This window comes from Apostichopus japonicus, chromosome 20 (assembly GCF_037975245.1).
Source record: "Apostichopus japonicus isolate 1M-3 chromosome 20, ASM3797524v1, whole genome shotgun sequence".
Lineage (NCBI taxonomy): Eukaryota > Metazoa > Echinodermata > Holothuroidea > Aspidochirotida > Stichopodidae > Apostichopus > Apostichopus japonicus.
The window spans coordinates 9,876,380-9,894,689 of record NC_092580.1 but is presented as its reverse complement, the minus strand read 5'-3'; the positions used below and the strand labels follow the sequence as shown (position 1 = coordinate 9,894,689).

At 36.9% G+C, this 18,310-nt stretch overlaps 1 protein-coding gene across 1 annotated transcript; it reads left to right on the top strand.

Moving 5' to 3' along the window:
• The first annotated feature begins 19 nt into the window (after positions 1–19).
• On the top strand, positions 20–17,999 carry LOC139962131 (protein transport protein Sec61 subunit alpha-like 1). The gene is made up of 13 exons (XM_071962054.1): positions 20–162; positions 1,312–1,379; positions 2,044–2,109; positions 3,547–3,625; positions 4,460–4,591; positions 5,460–5,569; positions 6,613–6,766; positions 7,533–7,693; positions 8,717–8,857; positions 10,116–10,172; positions 11,709–11,900; positions 13,119–13,195; positions 15,835–17,999. The coding sequence occupies exons 1-13, from the start codon at positions 159–161 to the stop codon at positions 16,019–16,021; spliced, it is 1,428 nt and encodes a 475-aa protein (XP_071818155.1). The 5' UTR covers positions 20–158; the 3' UTR covers positions 16,022–17,999.
• The last annotated feature ends 311 nt before the right edge of the window (positions 18,000–18,310 follow it).

Below are 18,310 nucleotides of genomic sequence, written 5' to 3'. Positions count from 1 at the left end.
CGTGAACAATCAGTTGAAACTGAGGGCGTCCGTTCTCTTGAAAGATTCTCGGGAAACAGCTTCTCGCAGGTGGTAAAACTTTCCACGAAATAAAAGCGTTTTAGAAGTTAAGTAAGAACGACAATTACTGCATACTCGAGAAAAGGATCATCAGCAAAATGGGTAAGGTGTTCTGTTGGAAGTATTTGCTTTATTGGTTGTCGAAAGGAAGTAATTTGATGTGGAAGACTACTAGCGTTAGTGACACGTAGGCCTAAGTTAGGCTAGCGTATGTTGAATTATATTTCTAGTTGACCATTACAATTTGTACTGAACCCTAGTAACTGTGTACATTACCACGATAGGCTAGATTGTATAGGATATGCTGACACTGGCCAATATAATCATTACTGCACGACCACCGAACAACATATGCTGAACAGTTGATAGTAGCTCTACAATTAAGGACTCAAGAGGAGCAGCTTGCAAATAGATTTTATAAATCCTTACATTATCACTTGTCCCCAGCATACTCTGTCAGTTGGCTATATCCAGCTTTAGTTTAGACCTATTCCAGAGTCTGATGTCATAGCATTATTCAAGTCTGAAATATTAGCCCACCCAAAAATGAGTATTAGTGGCTCCGGTGCACCATTGAAAGGAGTAATTTCAGACAACCCAAAACTGTTCTAGCAGCGGATTTTTTGCTGGTTTTGGGAGTCGTAGTGGGGAAATCATTAGAAATATTATTTCAAAAATGCTTTTGAAAATTATGTACCTTCCTAAATCCTAAAAAGGTATTTCTTACTGGAGCCAGTGGGGAAGTCATTATTAGATACACCTTTGTATAAATATTACTCCATAAACACTGTTGAGAATGAGACATCCTTTTGATCCTTTTGCTAAAGGGGGAATGTTATTTTTATGGGAGGAATTTTTCTTTAATATTGGAGTTGGATTGGCAGCGGGAAAGTTTTACAATATGGCTACAAGTTCATCCAAAAAGGAGGCCATCTGAAATGCAGGGGTGGTATTCTTAAATTGAAAACATTGAGACATTCATGGGCAGTATCACTATGAAAGCACTCCCTTTCTTCATATGGTCCATCTGGTGGAATTGATCATCACACATCATGTTCATTGAGGTATCATGTAGGCCAGGTTATGATGAATTTGTCTGGAACCTGTTGGTTTCTTTGACATCCCACCATTTGTAAGGCTGTTAATCATCAAATAGCATTTTTAATTTCACCCCATTACAATTTTAACCTTAAACAAGCAGTATTTCTTTAATGCTTTTGAAATTCTTATTTCTTTGTGTTTCTTTAACAGTGAAGTTTTTAGAAGTTTTAAAACCATTTTGCTCTCTGCTACCAGAGATTGCCAAGCCTGAAAGAAAGGTAAGCCACTGTGTTTAGAAAGGTTACTATCAAATATCTTTTAATGTTTCATTTAGCCAGATTATAAAGTGTCCCCTACGTCTATGATGAGATATTTTCTTTTCTTGTTTTACGACTGCAAAATAACAGGCATATCATATCAAGATAGTCCAGTTCAAAAGACTCCACATAGCCCCCTCCCTTCCTTCTAGGCTTCTACCTTGAGTACTTCGTTTGTTTGCACTTATATATTTGCATATTTGAAACAATTGGGTTCAATGATGCAAGCTTTTTATATGAAGTATCCAACGGAGCCAGTGTAGCCACTTCAGGGGAATGCCTTGAACTTTCTCAGCATTAAACTTAACTTAAAATGCTCCGGGATATTTCTTAACAAGTTTACGTATAAACTTTCATGTGATAGCTTTTCTTGGGTCAGCGGCAGTGATATTCAGCACATATCAGATATTTTCAAGTCCAGAAAGTGTTTATGTGCACTTCAGATGTATAGAGAATATTGCCAAGACTATGACATCGGTCACAAAAGAAAACATATATTGTGACTGACAGTTTTGTTGAAGAATTTATTTCCCATTCACAAAGAAAAGGTTATCTACTAATATTGTTGAAGAAACTTGCAGAATTCCTTTTTAACCCCCCCTCCCCTCTTTTTTATATTACCTAGATTCAGTTCAGAGAGAAGGTACTATGGACTGCTATCACCTTGTTCATCTTCTTGGTTTGTTGTCAGGTGAGACGTCCGTCAATTTCATGTTGAAAAATTACGTCCATTTTATGTTAATTAACTGTGGAAAAGTTTGTATGCCTGTATTGTAGAAGATCTGTTGGGTGCCCAGCATGAATATTCAATGGAGATCATGTTTTTATGGAAGGTCTGTTCTGGACATGACCAGACTACATGTTCAACTGTTGTTTCCAACCTATGGCTAGGGGGGTGTATGGCCACTCATGCTTACATCCAAAACTACTATAGGGACAATAAAGTTCCAGTGAGAAGTAAAAGTTCCTGATAGAAGACTTTCTCTTCTTCCAGGGTTTTACCATCACTTACATAAAATCACAAGAGATGTGATATATATTTGGAAATCATGTTGAGAGTGTATAAATAATCCAGTTTAACATCTATGTTCAAGTTAGCAAGTATTAGATAGGTTGATTATTTAGAAGTTTACACTGAAAGATTGTGTAATGAATCCATTTGATACTACGCAACAGAATAGCAGTTGGCAATCTGAACTGCACTGTACTATTAACATGGTAATTGAACATAGTGCTTAAGGTAATGTGTCTTGATGCTTCATCTCATGCAAGCAACAACAACAACATATCAAATACTAGACTAGCTGCCTTAAAGTGCAAATCAAAATATTGACTGTTGTGAAGAAGAAACCTGATACATCTGTTGATATACTGTATTGAACACTGTATGGTTTAGCCCGATGGAATCATAACTACTGGCTCGTTTTTGACACATAAATTATATATTTCATTCATAATAGAATTTATAGATTGAAGTAAATTGTTGTAGTCACATCATCAACAGAGTTGCCTTATTTTGATATGTTGGGGTCTTCTTAGTTTGACAAATAATCTGTAGGTTATGTACAATTGCCTGGAATGGAAGAGTGAACACAAGCAGTTCCTAATCTTTGCAAGTTGTTGCACCAGTGTGACCAAAGTAAGACATGTTAATCTTCCCCAGTACCGGGAATAATTTAGTCATCAAATCATGTGTAGCAGGTTTGAAGACTCTGAACTTGCTCTGATCTAACACCATGGTTCTTGTGTGCAAACACTGTTGATTTGCACTTTTTACAACTTGACCATTTTGGTATAGCATTTTGCGATATACTGGTAGAGGTATACAGCATCCATTTGATGTCACAGGCTGAGCAACATTAAGAACAGTACATGCAAAGCTCTCATGTGTGTAAGTGATGAGTGAACATCCTTCAAATACTTCTTACAACATTTAAATTGACTAGTCCTTAGTATCTTCGCATCATATATCTAGACGTCAAAGTGCTAAGCAGCATTGGGATCAACAAATATGTTTCTTCCAACTCACAAGAGTTGTTTCCTCACAATCCATGTGACATACTTACAGCATCATGTGTCCACTGTGCCTCTTTTTAAGTGAATTCATTCCAATGCCCATTTTTTTCAGATTCCTCTCTTTGGGATCATGAGTTCCGATTCGGCTGATCCATTCTACTGGATGCGTGTCATCTTGGCTTCAAACAGAGGTAAGTGGCTTTTGCATTGATGAATATTTCGATGTAAAACTTTTGAGAACAAACTAAATTCACAGCCATATCTGTCAAAAGTCGTTAAGTATGGGCTATCTGTCGGTGAATCAATTCCTGTCACAGCGGGATATTTATGAATTATATAAATATTTATTAGTTCCAGAGATACTATCACATATGTGTCTGCATTCAGTTTTTCATTATAAATTCAAAACATGTATTCTTTGTAAATGCAGGGTTACCTCTTTTATTTTTATTTTTGTGGTAGATGATTTTAATCGGTTGTAAAAATGTTAGAGTTTAGAATGAACAATGATTCATCCTACACTGTAGGGGGGTGCCCTGGTTTTCTGTTCAGGGTACCCAAAAATACTTGTAGGAAATTAATCCAGCTTAAGTCAAATATAACTCCTTAGATTACAATGATCTTTGTAGGCATTTCCTTGAGCTTACAGTTGCAGAGAAAACTCAGATGTTTGATAAACTTTGCATAAGGCATTGCGATTTTTTTTTTTTAATCACGTTATTCCATGATGTTTTTCTTGTGTTATTATATAATTGATGATATTACTGAGCATGTTGTCTTTTGCGGTATTTTCTTTCCTGCTTAGAGTTATTTTTTTTTATTGGGTATTTTTTTTGGGGGGGGGGGTGGGTTGGGTTACCTAAAAAGACCAAATGAGGTATGAAAAACTTGACAAATAACAAAAGGCAGAGAAAATATTGTTATCATCATCTGATAACTCAATAGAAATATTATCGTTGTTGGTTTGTGGTGTGTGGTCAGTATTGATAAGTAACTAATGAAGATATAACAATTTCTTACTCCAGGTACATTGATGGAACTGGGTATCTCGCCCATTGTGACATCCGGCCTCATCATGCAACTCTTGGCTGGTGCCAAGATCATCGAGGTTGGTGACACCCCCAAAGACCGAGCCCTGTTCAACGGAGCTCAAAAGTGTAAGCAAATAATTTGTTACATTTGACTAGTTAGTCGTGTGACACGTTTCATTTCTTGAGAGTCAGTTTGTAGGCATTACTCTAGCAGAAATATCAGCACATCGAATGAAGGTCTAATTTGAATACAAAACAAAAGATTAAGCTAGAACTATCACTTTGGGAGAGGAGAAGTAAAGGTTTAGTTAAATTCCAAATATTTTCAGTATTATAGAAAGAATTGAATTCGGGGGTTAAAGTATGCTAGACCTATTTCACTACTAGTAATTAAATGAAAGATTCTGAACTTTATGTAAGGTGTTTTGGAGATCCTACAAAGTAGGGGGACATCCTGGTTTTCTGTTCAGGTTGCCCAAAATATACCTGTAGGAAATTAATTTTGCTTGAGGCAACTTTCTCTGTAGATGCAAAGTGATCTTTGGAGGCCTCGCCTCGAGCATACATGTTCATGTTTTGTGCAGAAATAATAAGTGGCAGTTGTGCACTTGAATTAACACATTTCCTATTAAAGTATTTAGATGTGGCTGTTAAATATTCTGATATTTATGTTATAACTGAATCGGTCATCCATTGAATGAATGAGAGGTTACCACTAGTCAATCATCAGTCTTGATGACATCAGTACTTGATCTTGTTGTAAAGTTGGAGGTATTAAATAGTGAAAAAGTACTGGATCATACACAGTCAGGCATCAAATGTAGCCTAAGGTGATTAAACCAAAAAAAACTACATCAACTTTTTGTCAATGGGAGTGAGTGGCTAGACTGTAATGCCTGCCCTCAATTGATTATTTGTTGAAACTTGAAACAGTTTTACAGACTACTAAATGGTGCAGTGTAAATCTTCAAGTGTTGTTTCTTTCCTCTGACAGTGTTTGGTATGATCATTACCATCGGTCAGGCCATTGTCTATGTCATGACTGGAATGTACGGCGATCCTGCGGAGATTGGAATTGGTATCTGCTTGGTCATTATCATCCAGGTGAGTCGTCTTAAATCTTTAAAGCTTAACATTGTTCTCCTTCGATGAAGCTGTCAGATAAGTTTGACTTCAATATACATGGTAACTTTCACAAGGCTTGAGATCTCTATATTAAATATGATTAAAGCCACTAGAATTCCAACAGTCTTTTGTTGTTCAAAATAGCTTCTAACTTAGCTAGATTTATAAATATATTTAGATATTGATAATCTTGTTTGCATTGTATCCAGAGTTTATAAGGAATTAGAAGCCCAAATATCCCCAAAGATTAGCATATGAACAGGTTTCTTAGGTATTTTCAATTAAGTCTCCTACTGGAAAATTTTGTTGCTTTTCAAAAAAAAATTCTATTTGATGATCAGATACAAATACTGCCAGTAAGTTATGAAATCATTTATGGTGTCTCTTGTCTTAACCTCTCTCCACTCATGGTCTAATTAATTTATATGTAGTAAACAAAGGTGCTACTCTCAACCATTAAATATGATAGGAAAGATATTTCTTTATTTTAAACCTACAGCTAGGGGGGTGTATGGCCACTCATGCTTGCATCCAAAACTACTGTAGGGAGAGTAATGTTTAGTGAGGAGTAAATATTCCCTGATGGAATCATCATTTCCTTTCATGGTTTTACAAATCACTTACATTTAAGTCTACTGTGGAATGTGTTCAATCCTAGACCTACCCTAGAAGTCTCCAGCTAGGGGGAGCAGGATTCTTGTATCTAATGAAACAAGCACAGTTCTGTTTGCATCTCACATGTACCCTCCTCCCTGATTTCACTTAAGAGATGAGCAATATAGTAAGCGGAGGCAGAGATCCGTAATTCGTTCTCTTAAAGAGGAACTGTTTGACCATGATTTTTTGCTACATGGAATCTTAGATACTCTATGTCATTATCAATGATATAACTAGAAGTCATGTGCTTCCTGGTGTTTCCAGCATCGGTTGACAAGTGTCATCTTACATACAGCTCTCCCAATAAGTGTCAGTATTTTTCCTTGTCTTCCTGTCGCTAAGCAACAACCATCTCTTCCCTACAGCTGTTTGTTGCCGGCCTGATTGTCTTACTTCTGGATGAACTGTTGCAGAAAGGTTACGGTTTGGGATCGGGTATCTCTCTCTTCATCGCTACCAACATTTGTGAAACCATAGTATGGCGTGCCTTCAGCCCTGCTACTGTCAATACTGGACGAGGTAAGAACCAGTTTAGAATGTTAAGAAGGCCTCGATATTAGCAGGTCTGTCAAAGCAGCAGTTGTAACATCCAGTGAGACTACTGTTAGATGGAGGTTATGTTTAACACCAGTTTGTCTCAAGGAAAAATCAAAAGTTACTTACAAATAGATGGACATGGCCTGCCAAAAATGTTTTCGGCTGTTAAACATTTGGCAGAATTGGGTTTTGTCCTAAGACAGATCTAAGCATCGTTGATAATGTTTCGGGTCATTCATAAACTATTTTACCAGCAGACTAGCTCTAAAGAAGGAATTTTCCTTTGACCCAGTAGTGTGGTATCCTTTAACTTTTTTTACTGCAAATAATACTGGATAGTAGCTACACATTAATTTAAAGGAGCACTGATATAAAACAAAATCATTCAATTAAAGGAAACACAGAAGCTGTAAGTCATCCGATATCTTCTGTTGTTTCATTGTTAGAAGGTATATGTCAGTGTTTGGACTTCTGTACTCCATCTGGACTGGGAACAATACGCTAGTAAATGATAGAAGGCACATTTATGGCCCAACCATTTCCTTTCAATTGACTTTCCCCTTGGTTCACCAGGATGCTAAAACTTATTTGATTTCTGCTATATAAGGGTATTTTTTGTTCTCTCATACACATGCTTGAATTCCTTCCTGGTATAACATAGTCACATTCAAAATGAATCATGGGTTGAAGTGCCTTTGCTTGCGATTATGTCTTGCGTCGTTCACTTTGATTTAAATCTTTCTTCTAGGTACTGAATTTGAGGGAGCAATAATCGCCCTCTTCCACCTGCTGGCCACAAGACAAGACAAAGTCCGTGCACTGAGGGAAGCCTTCTACAGGCAGAACCTCCCCAATCTCATGAACCTGCTTGCCACCATCTTCGTGTTTGGTATCGTCATATACTTCCAGGTAAGTTCACGATGAAACAAGCATCTACTTGAAAACCCTATTTACAAAGTGACCACATTCACACTGGAGACTTATTAGTTAGGTTAGTTATCTAGTAAGCATGGCAGCTGCTGTGATCCCAGCAAGATTGTACACGTTACTCCTGAAGTAGTTCTAAGTGCAGTACAGATTAGTTACATCCAAGTAATTGTTATTTTACTGAAGGTGACATCACAGCAACTGTTCTTATCAACGACTGAACCAAATGTGTCATATGGTTGTATGATTGAGCTCATGTCGTTAAATATAATCATCAAATATTGATGGGTTTAACCAGAGGATGGAAAGAACTCTGTTTATGTAGATCATACATGCTTAACCATACACACAAAGTCAGTTTCTCATTAGATTTGACATTGCAGCAAGTAATCAATTCTGGTCACGATTATTTAATGAGCACTTTGTTAAGAGCTTTTCATCATGTTTTGAGTGGGACTTCTTCTATCTAAATTTTGTAACAATAAACAGAATAAGATGTTATTTAGGTCAGTTACCAGATTGCTCAATGTTTCCTTCTTTTGTCAACACCAAGATAAATAATTGGGTACAAAGGCCAAGCTCTTATCTACTAACTGCGGAAGAATATTGTGGTATAATTACCTGCATGGCCTTCTGCAGAAACACTCCAATATTATTAAAGAATGGAACTTTCAAAAAGCATTGTATCCTCCCCCTCCCATTGAAATCTCTCCTCTACCTTTCTTTGGTCAGAAAATGTTGAAATATGTACAATTGTGAATTCTATGGCTGTAGTAAAGGAACCACTTGGGTTTGATACCAAATTTCAAGTCATCTCTTGAGAGACTTATAAGAAAGGAGAAGAGATAGACATGCTTCTTGTTAAAAAAAAAATGGGAAAAGGAGATGGCTATAGTCTGAACGGTAGGTTTCTTATTGATCAATGTCTTGACTGAGAATATTGATTATATTTTGATCAACTCTTAACACATTCATCTGATCATCTTTGATGTTTTTTCTACGCAGGGTTTCAGAGTGGATCTGCCCATCAAGTCTGCTCGTTATCGTGGCCAGTACAGCTCTTATCCAATCAAGCTATTCTACACCTCCAATATTCCCATTATTTTGCAGAGTGCCCTAGTATCAAATCTTTATGTTATATCACAAGTAAGTGTTCTCTTTGCTCTTCACTCTACTGAGTATAGTAATTAAAATAACTGATACCAAGGTACACCTTAATGGTGTTTAGCTGAAATTTTCCACTACTGTTCCCAGTATTGGTGTGAGAGCTTCTACATCACAGACTAAATCTCTGTTAATTTCCCACAATTTTGGTTTTGTTTGTCGTGGCAGTTTTCTTTTCTCAGGCTAGTTCTGTGATTTTAAATTCTAGTTCAAAGGGAAAACTGCAGATTCAAAATAAATGTAAAATCTGCTCCTTTGTTTGGTCATGAAATATTGCCAACACAAACTTTCTGCAGATGGATGAAAATCATTTATTGGATTTGTTATAAGAGATCCCATTTTAATAAGGAAAAAGTCTGTCAATTATCAGTACTGAGTCTGGTTGATATTTTACAATAATTTACAATATCCTTGGAATTGGCAATGAGCTGCAACTTGGGAAATTCCTAAGTGCTTCCTGCACCCCCCTCCCCAAAGTTATTGAGAAATTGTTTGTCTTAATAAAGCTATTTAATTAAATGAATAATGGAAAAACTGACTGGGAAACTTTTTATCCAAGCTTATGACCCAGAGGACATCGGTTAGAATCCCCGGTTAGAATTCTAGCCATAAATTTCTTTGCTCTTATCCCCTCTCTTAATGAAGCTGTATCATCCAAAGATTTCAATCTTTATGGATTATGGAATATGACAATTAGATCAGCTGGCAGAAACCAGCTCAATATCTTGCTGTTTGGAATAAGTAGCATATTCACAACAGTATTTCAATCTAAAAAAAACAAACTTGTCAATGATGTTTAAGGAAGGATCCTTGGTTTGTGTTAGAAATGAAAGGGAATTAAAATGCATTGTATTGCAAGTATACAGTGTTGGAGGTATGGCCAGCAAATACAAAGGGCATCTTGCTTGATGGTGCAGTGGTTTGAGACCTGAAATGGAGGCAGCAATATTTAAATAGAAAACGTCCAGTTTGTATTGCACGGTACAACGTGAAGGCCATGTTTGTGTGAATACTTGTATAAATGCATTCCTGGGAGGGTTCTCGTTGTCTGATCTTAAGTTCACACCCTTATTTCTTCTGTTGTCAGTGTTATATAGTGTTTACATTTTTGCACTGCCTTTCCTCTTAAGATGCATGCAACACGAAATTCACCAAGGTTTGTGAAATTGATGAATACCTTGTTTTGAATGCTGTAGAATATTTGCAGAAATCATTTCCTCTTTCTCTGTTTTTTTTGCAGATGTTGGCGGTTAAATTTAGTGGTAATTTCCTTGTCAGTCTCCTCGGAGTTTGGGGGGTGAGTAACTTTCTCAGTTAAATGTGTACATATATATATATATAGGAGCAATCCATGGCTCCTCAAGGACATGGCAACTGTTTAGATTAAGTTCAAATAAGTCACATGATATGATACTTTGCTGAATATTTTCAAAGTCAAGGGAGCTTCAGGTGTAGACTTCAGTTACAGCTAACTGCTGTTACTTTGGGGAATGGTCTTCTTTAGACTGAGAAAAAAGATTTCACAGATTAACATAAGCGTTCCTTTTATTTTCACTAACTATTTTTTCAGTAAGTTTACTCAGGCCTAAGAGATTGTCAAAGTCTGAAAACATTGCGAAGATGGTGATCCCAAAAAGTAAAGCTTCCATGCAGTTGATTCTTGATATGTCGGTCCAAACTAGTGCAAAAACTTGGCTGTCAATAAGTGGTCAACGGACAAAATCTTGTGTACATTGTTATATTAAATGTTTTCATATAAGATGTGACAAGATGTCACAGAACTTAGATGCAGTTGAACATTCTCCTCCTTGCTTTCTCACCTTGGTCAGTGATGATTTTTTAAACCTACAGCTAGGGGGGTGTATGGCCACTCATGCTTGCATCCAAAACTACTGTAGGGAGAGTAATGTTTAGTGAGGAGTAAATATTCCCTGATGGAATCATTTCCTTTCATGGTTTTACAAATCACTTACATTTAAGTCTACTGTGGAAAGTGTTTAATCCTAGACCTACTTTAGGGTGACCAGGATTCTTGTATCTAATGAAACAAGCACAGTTCTTTGTGCATCTCACATGTATGAGTATAAAGAGGAAGGGAACTGCTCTGACAAAATCACTATGTACTATACAGTGGTCAACGGACAAAGTCTTGTGTACATTGTTATATTAAATGTTTTCATATAAGATGTGACAATGAATCACAGAGCTTGTTAGATGTAGTTGAACATTCCCCTCCTTGCTTTCTCACCTTGGTCAGTGATGTTGCAGCATGGACAAGCTATGTCATGTTTTTGTGAAACATAAGGTATCCATTCCTCTTGGAGATACAAATCAAAAATGGACACAGTTCCAGCAACTGTGCTATGCACAAATCTGCAGGAGCAAAGTATCTCAATTAAAATGACACAGACAGTCTTACCTGGCTGTCAGATGGCTTGATTTGATTGGCTGGTAGTTATTAGATTGATGAGGCAACATTCATTTAGAAAAGATTAACCTGTGTGTCAACACACTTAGTAGTGATAACACTGGACAAAGATAAAGAGTTCTCCCAATTGATGACTCCGAATGGATTTGTAACAGCTACATGGTATTTCTCTAGTTACTTTTAAAGTAAAAGTGAAATCCGAGACCTGCATAAAGTATAGAATTCATTACTGTGTTTTGTGTTCTCCAATATAATGTATTATTATTTTTTCTGTTAACTGTTTTTAATAAATATTGTAACGGGAATAGTTTTTGTTTCTCTTTAGTCTCTGATGATGAGAAGTGACTTGTTTTTCTAGACACATGCCTATCTTACAAATTGATACTTTTCTTTTCCACACAACAGGAAGCAGGGGATGGAGGGCCTGCTAGGTCTTATCCGACGGGAGGGTTATGTTACTATATGTCCCCGCCTGAGAATTTTGTTCACATGCTATCAGATCCCATACATGCTGTGCTCTACATTGTCTTCATGTTGGGATCATGTGCATTCTTTTCCAAGACTTGGATTGATGTATCTGGATCTTCAGCAAAAGATGTAAGTATTGTTTTGGTCAGGGAAGTGTTATGGTAGGCTATATAACAGCTATATTGACTAAGTGGTGTACACAGGATTTCAAAAAGGGGGGGGAGTATACATATTCAAGTGTACCTACTTTTCTTTAGCAAGGCCCTGGACTGTTTTGGAACAGTGGAACAGAGGTGAATCAAGGATTTTATAAAAGGAGGTTTGGCTCTGGAATTGTTGAACCCTGTCCCGTGGGGGGGGGGACAGGACTCTCCCAGAAGGAAATAAGTTTAGACATCCAATGGTGCATTATCAAGCAATAAATTAGGTCTATAGGTAGCTTTAAAAGCAAGGTTGTGGCAAAACATACATTAAAAATGTGGGTGTACACCCCATACCAGTGGTCTAATTCTTACCTGGCCAAATTTGAAAAATTCCCCAATCCCATTTGGGCACACCACTGTGTTGGCTCAATAGAGTAGTGATAAAAAGTAATTATGGTTAAGTAGATCTGTCCTTCATTTTCATTTGACTGTATCTTATAGACAGCATGCATTACTGGAGCTGTTCTGAGCTATTCCATGTATTCATGAATTATGGTTCAAGGATTGGTTTAATCAGTTCAGTAATATAGTTGCTTTAATTGATCAAAACAGGCTCTTGAATTCATCTAAAGAGAGGTTTTAGAATTTATGGAAAGAGCCCCCACTGAAATGTGTTCATACTTATAGCAGACAAGCTCCTTGGATTTCTAAGAGTTGTTTGAATTCATGGAAACAGCTGATTGAAGTTAAACTTGGAACTGACAGGGAATATACAAAGTACCACTTGAAGTTGTTCAGAAAGAACTGATTGAATTAATCGTAGACTAGTCTGAGAAATAGTCATTTAGTTGCTGGTTGCTACAAGTCCCTTGTGCTTAGTCTGCGCTCTGCTTCGAGTTTAGTCGTGGGCATTTTAGAGTAATGCTTGCTTGCTTTGTTGGGAGTTTGGAAGAATGAGGGCATTTCATCATGGCAATTTTACCAGAGCGATGATTTAATTGGGTGGTTGTAGAAATAGCTATGTTTAACATAGCATCTGTTCATGTACTTTTCATATGAATAAACACATTCTGTGTTCTTTTCTATTCTCTACTCAGTGAATTAAATCCATTTTCACCTATGTAGTGGAGCATGGCAAAGAATAATACTTTAGCCTTGTTCATCATTCAGGTGTTTGACAGTATCATCTTTTATCATTCTTTAGGTTGCTAAACAGCTAAAAGAACAGCAGATGGTGATGAGAGGACATAGAGAGAAATCCATGATTCATGAACTCAACAGGTATGTGCCAGCTGCAGTCATTTAACATTATATGGTCTATTAGTGTCTATTGTAACCAATGTACACAAGGTTGTATGATACCTGGAGGTGGGTAAACACAGTCCATTAGAACTCTCTAGAGGGCCCTGTGCTCTGTCTGCATTCCATGTCATGGAATACATCCAGGGTGCTTTGGAAGGTCACTTGACCCTTGTTACTTCCTGGTATGGCAGATGGAGAGATAGTGTTGAAGATCCTTCACAGCTTCTGTAGGACATGACATACAGATCATCCATGTGTTTGGTTTGTTGGCCACACAGTAAACAAAATATTAAACATGTTACACTTGATGGCAGTATGGTTTAAAGTCCCATGTAATAGTTACATCATAGGTCAGCAAAATATTAGTTTTTGGTGTTAATAATAACCTTTGTTATCATAATGTCGTTCATGTGTCTGTAAGTGTGTCTGTATGTATAAAAGCCTGTACCTGAGAACTCCATACGCAAAGCTTGGATGAACTTAATATTTGGTATATGGAAGATGATCATCTTAGTGAAAGCTCCCTGTTGCATTCTGTGGAGGTCAAAGGGTATTAGATGTCAATGTAGGTCAAAGTGTGGAAATCAGGTAAAATATGATGACGCCAAAAGTATAGCTGGCATGAAAGTTTGACTGGACATGTAAATTCCAATTGGTGGAAAGAACATCGCTGATCCCGGGAAGACATCAATAGTGAGCACTTGCAAACTGCTGTGTGCAGCGTTAGGTGGTGTGTAACAACTGCTTCTATTCAATTCCAAAACTTCAGTCACCCAGACACATTTTCATATTAACACTTATCAAATTATCACAAACAAATATTCAATTAATTATAATAAATATTTGAAATGAATAATAATGGCCAAAATTTCTAACAGATTAGATGTGGTATAAAGCAATGAAATTTATGGCTAGTAGGGGACTCGAGACCAGTGACCTCTGGGTCACAAACGATCCCTATATAACCATCTCTGAGGCGCCAGTCAGAAGCCACAGTACCTCTTATACCATGTAAACAGGGATCACAAGCCAATTACTCATTCTATTCAACGAAAAGTAGCAGGGAAGGGATTGCAAGAGCAATTCAGCATTTATATGCATTAATAAATGGATAATGGAAAACCTATTCATTAATTTCCCAATCACTTTTCCATAATTCATTAACCAATATAAGATTATATAATATGAGGAAAAGAGAGACTGCATGGTCAGTTTGGGTACTCAATGTCTTCGAGTCTGGTAGCGATTGCTAGGCTTTAGTCTGAAATTCCTTCACAAATGTCATTTTACCTTGGAAAAGAAGTGGCTGTTGAATGAACAGTCAAGATACTTGGACACTTAGTTTAACAATTGCCTGTTACCAGCCAGACCGGTATCAAAGAATGAATCAGCGAAGCTATTAAAGAGTGGGTTTGTGTCTGGCATTAAAAGAATTTCCTTAACACATGTCTATTTCTAATTTGTGCAGCTAAAAGCTTCTAAGTTCCCTATTTCTTGCTTGGAATTGGCCTTAGTAGGCATTTATTGCTTCTGGTTTGAGGTGCTTCCAGGAAGTGGTAGGTAACAGCGCCTGGTGAATTCAAGCACCTGTTAAAGTGGCATAGCGAGAAGGGATTGAACAAGATTCTTTTTTTTTATTGCCTCTTTTCTTTTTTTTTTACATTCGTTTGTTTAGTTAATGCATTTAATTTGAAATATGTGATGAATTTGGCTTTTACATAAAATCTCTACTGCAATGCAAATTTACTACTTAAATGTTTACCAAGAGGGCCAAATGTCACTGCTATATAATATATTGCTATGTCAGCAGTAAAGCAATATAGTTTCAAACTGTTGTTTTCTACTCCATTATTCCATTGCATGGCCTTGTTGAAATACTATGCAATTACAGTTAAATTTGGCAGAATAATTGTAACGATAAACTGGTACTGGAAATGCAAATATATCATGGGACGTGCTGTCACTAAAGCAATTTCCAACGAAAAGAGGCAAAAGTCAAAACACAAAAGCAATCACTTTGTAACTGTAGAGTTTGTCAGAGTTTTTCAAAGTTTGGTTTGCATTACTTATCCTAATTATACTCATTTTTAGACCTAACAGTATTGGGCTCTGCCCCTCTCTGGTCTTTGATCAATGTAAAGAAGCGCTAAATTGCTTTAACACTCAACCAGTTCAAACAGACAATTTTGCCCTTAAAACCTGGCTGGTGTTTAGAGTGTTTTGGTGGTTACTTAGGCATAGTAATGACTCATTTCCTGCATTAGTGTAGGTACCATGCCATTACTTAACTATTCTATCAGACCGCTCAGGAAACGCAGTTTTTGTCTGGCTAATGGGCGTCCCTTTGTTTTCAGAGAAGGGCAAGGCAGGTCACGTTTTTTTAGAGGTTAGGGTTCTGGTGTTAACTGACTACCTGCCAGCCTGCGTGGTGAGAACATCTGGCACAGTGAACTGCTTTCGTTACAATTCTTTTCTTCCCCCCACCCTTTGCTGCAGGTTTTTTTTTACTTGGAAAGGGTTGTGTACAATTATATAAAAGTAAAAGTAACAATAACAAAATCTTTGCTATTTTACTGCTTAGTGAGAGATGATGGTATTATTGTTGCTTCTCATTATAGATACATCCCTACAGCCGCAGCATTCGGTGGTCTGTGCATCGGAGCTCTCTCTGTCATGGCCGACCTGATGGGCGCGATTGGATCTGGAACCGGTATCTTGCTGGCTGTCACCATCATTTATCAATACTTTGAAATCTTCGTTAAGGAACAGAGCGAGATGGGTGGTATGAGTGGGTTGTTATTCTAGTCCCTTCCATCATCTTCTTCTACCTGCCCCTTTCTGGGTTTATAGTCAACTTTTTGTTTTGCTCTCAATTTCCCCTCATCATTTTAAGATATGTTGTCCCCATAGTTGTAAATTATCACCACTAAGAAGAAGAAGAAATGGGGGGGAAAAATGCTAAAAAGGTAGTTTCATGACCTTCCTGTTGCTCTCATTTCAAACTGCTATCAGTCGTTAGAATCGGGGTAAATGGTATTCGATGTTGTTGTTTTTTTATGCAAAGGATTTACTTGTTTCTTGTCTGCGTTTATGTATGATGTCGGATAAGTTATAGACTGTCCTGCTTTAGCCAAGACATTATCAGGGAACCAGTTTCACTTAAAGTAATTGTGTAATGCCTGTCAAGAGAAGGTTACCATAGTTACTGCAAGAGGCTGGGACAGATGAGGGGTGATGGATGAGTCAGGGATGACAGCTTTAGAAGTGATACTCTTCCCTTCCTCTTACCCTTCTTCACTCGTTGCCGTTAGTGTGAACAAGAAGGGCCTGAATCAATCAGGAGAATGCACTTTTTAATGAGCCAATAGTTTGCATATCATTAGACATCTCATTAGACCCCTTCCCCCTCTATGCAGTCTTTCTTCTCCCTTGCTGGTGCCCCTTTCTTCAGTCTCACTAATGCTGGGAGGTGATTGTAACATTCAGCAGAAACAAAATCTGCATCATTATCATCATCGTCATCACGATCGTCATCTCCAGAAGACATTCTCTCCTCGGCTAGATAGTGTAATAGATTACTAGCAGATTTAGCGAGATGCCCGGAAGATTACAGCAACAACTAAAATTCAACCAATCAAAACATTGATATGAATTCTAGGTTGCCTAGAGTAACCTTATCGTTACTTTCCTTTTGGTCATACCGTTCAACACTTTTCAAAGGTGTTAAACTTTATATTGGTGGGGGTTTTCTTTCAGGGTCATTGTGGGTTAGTGATTTTTTTTTAAATGAGGTAACAGGTTAAAGTATTTAAACATAATTGATAATGAATAGTATGAAGAAGTTTTAAGGGATTTCTCCAACTTGTAACAGCTTCTTGGTGAGTCAAATAAAGGTCATTGCACTATAATTGGACACTTCATCTTGTGAAAACATACATTAATTTTATCCTTTTTAAGTCGTCAAGGATTGATTTTATATTGCAGTATTATATCTAGATGGCAGGAGTAATGTTTAACAGAGAGGTACTAAACATCTGTGAGATTGCAAGAGATTAATCAGTGTGTAGAAGCAGTTACGTCATAAATCACTCTCTTTTGTTGCTAGGATGTTATCAATATTCCAGGTAGTCAATATCAAGATTTGTGAGCAAAGGTATATTTGATTGGAACTAAATTATTATTATGATAATTCTAATAGAGTTGGATATATAGTGAGGATATCCCATTCGGGTGAATAAGTGCAGTGAGTGATTCAACTGAAAATCTGTTTGGAAATTTGGGACACGTAAATTATTTAATGCACTTAAAATGTTAAAGCAAGTCAGGTATTGGCAAGTACAACATACCAATGATATTGTGAATTTAAATGTTATGCAAGCTGTAACTTAAATGCCAATCTTAAGTTACGGTTATCTCTACCCATTGGAAGCCATTACTGAGTATGGAGGTTAGTTACTTTACGGTGAAGCGTTCGTTACTTTTCGGCTAAAATGGAATAGATCAGAATAGAAAATAATAAGGTGGAAAAGAATTAGGTGGAGGAAAAATGTGCTCATTTGAATGTTGAGATGCGGTTGGAAACAATCATTTGGATCCCTGTTTAATGTGTCGGGAAGACCTCAAAGCATCCCATTGGAAAGCAGCAAAGTTACAAAGTTGATGAGATGTTTGGTGATGTTGCTAGACAACTTTAATGTGTGTTACATTTTCATCTATAGAAGAGGGGGAAAAGGAAAGACTTCACAGATATTTGCAATTCTTAAAAAAAAAAAAAAAAATTAAATCATATCACAATTTTCTGTGTAGAACATGCTGTGTGGTTTTTTTTTTTACACACGTAGTCACAGTATGTCTGTGTTTTTGATGTTATTGTGTCCATTCTTTAAGTTTTATGTATTAAACTCATTGCCTCTTATAAATGATTTTTTCCAAGAAATTTTATTGGATGGAATATGCGCATATAGGAAATGAATGAAAAATTACACTTGAATAGTTACTGCCTCATGTGGATGCAAAACGAAATACACATTTTGAGACAAAAAATTAATATTCATTTGTTTTCTTGATTTATTTGTATTCTTTGTGAATGTTTGT

Coding starts and splice junctions, on each gene's coding strand:
- LOC139962131 (XM_071962054.1), top strand. Junction 3,626..4,459: donor CATCTTGGCTTCAAACAGAG/GTAAGTGGCTTT, acceptor TTCTTACTCCAG/GTACATTGATGGAACTGGGT. Junction 4,592..5,459: donor GTTCAACGGAGCTCAAAAGT/GTAAGCAAATAA, acceptor TTCCTCTGACAG/TGTTTGGTATGATCATTACC.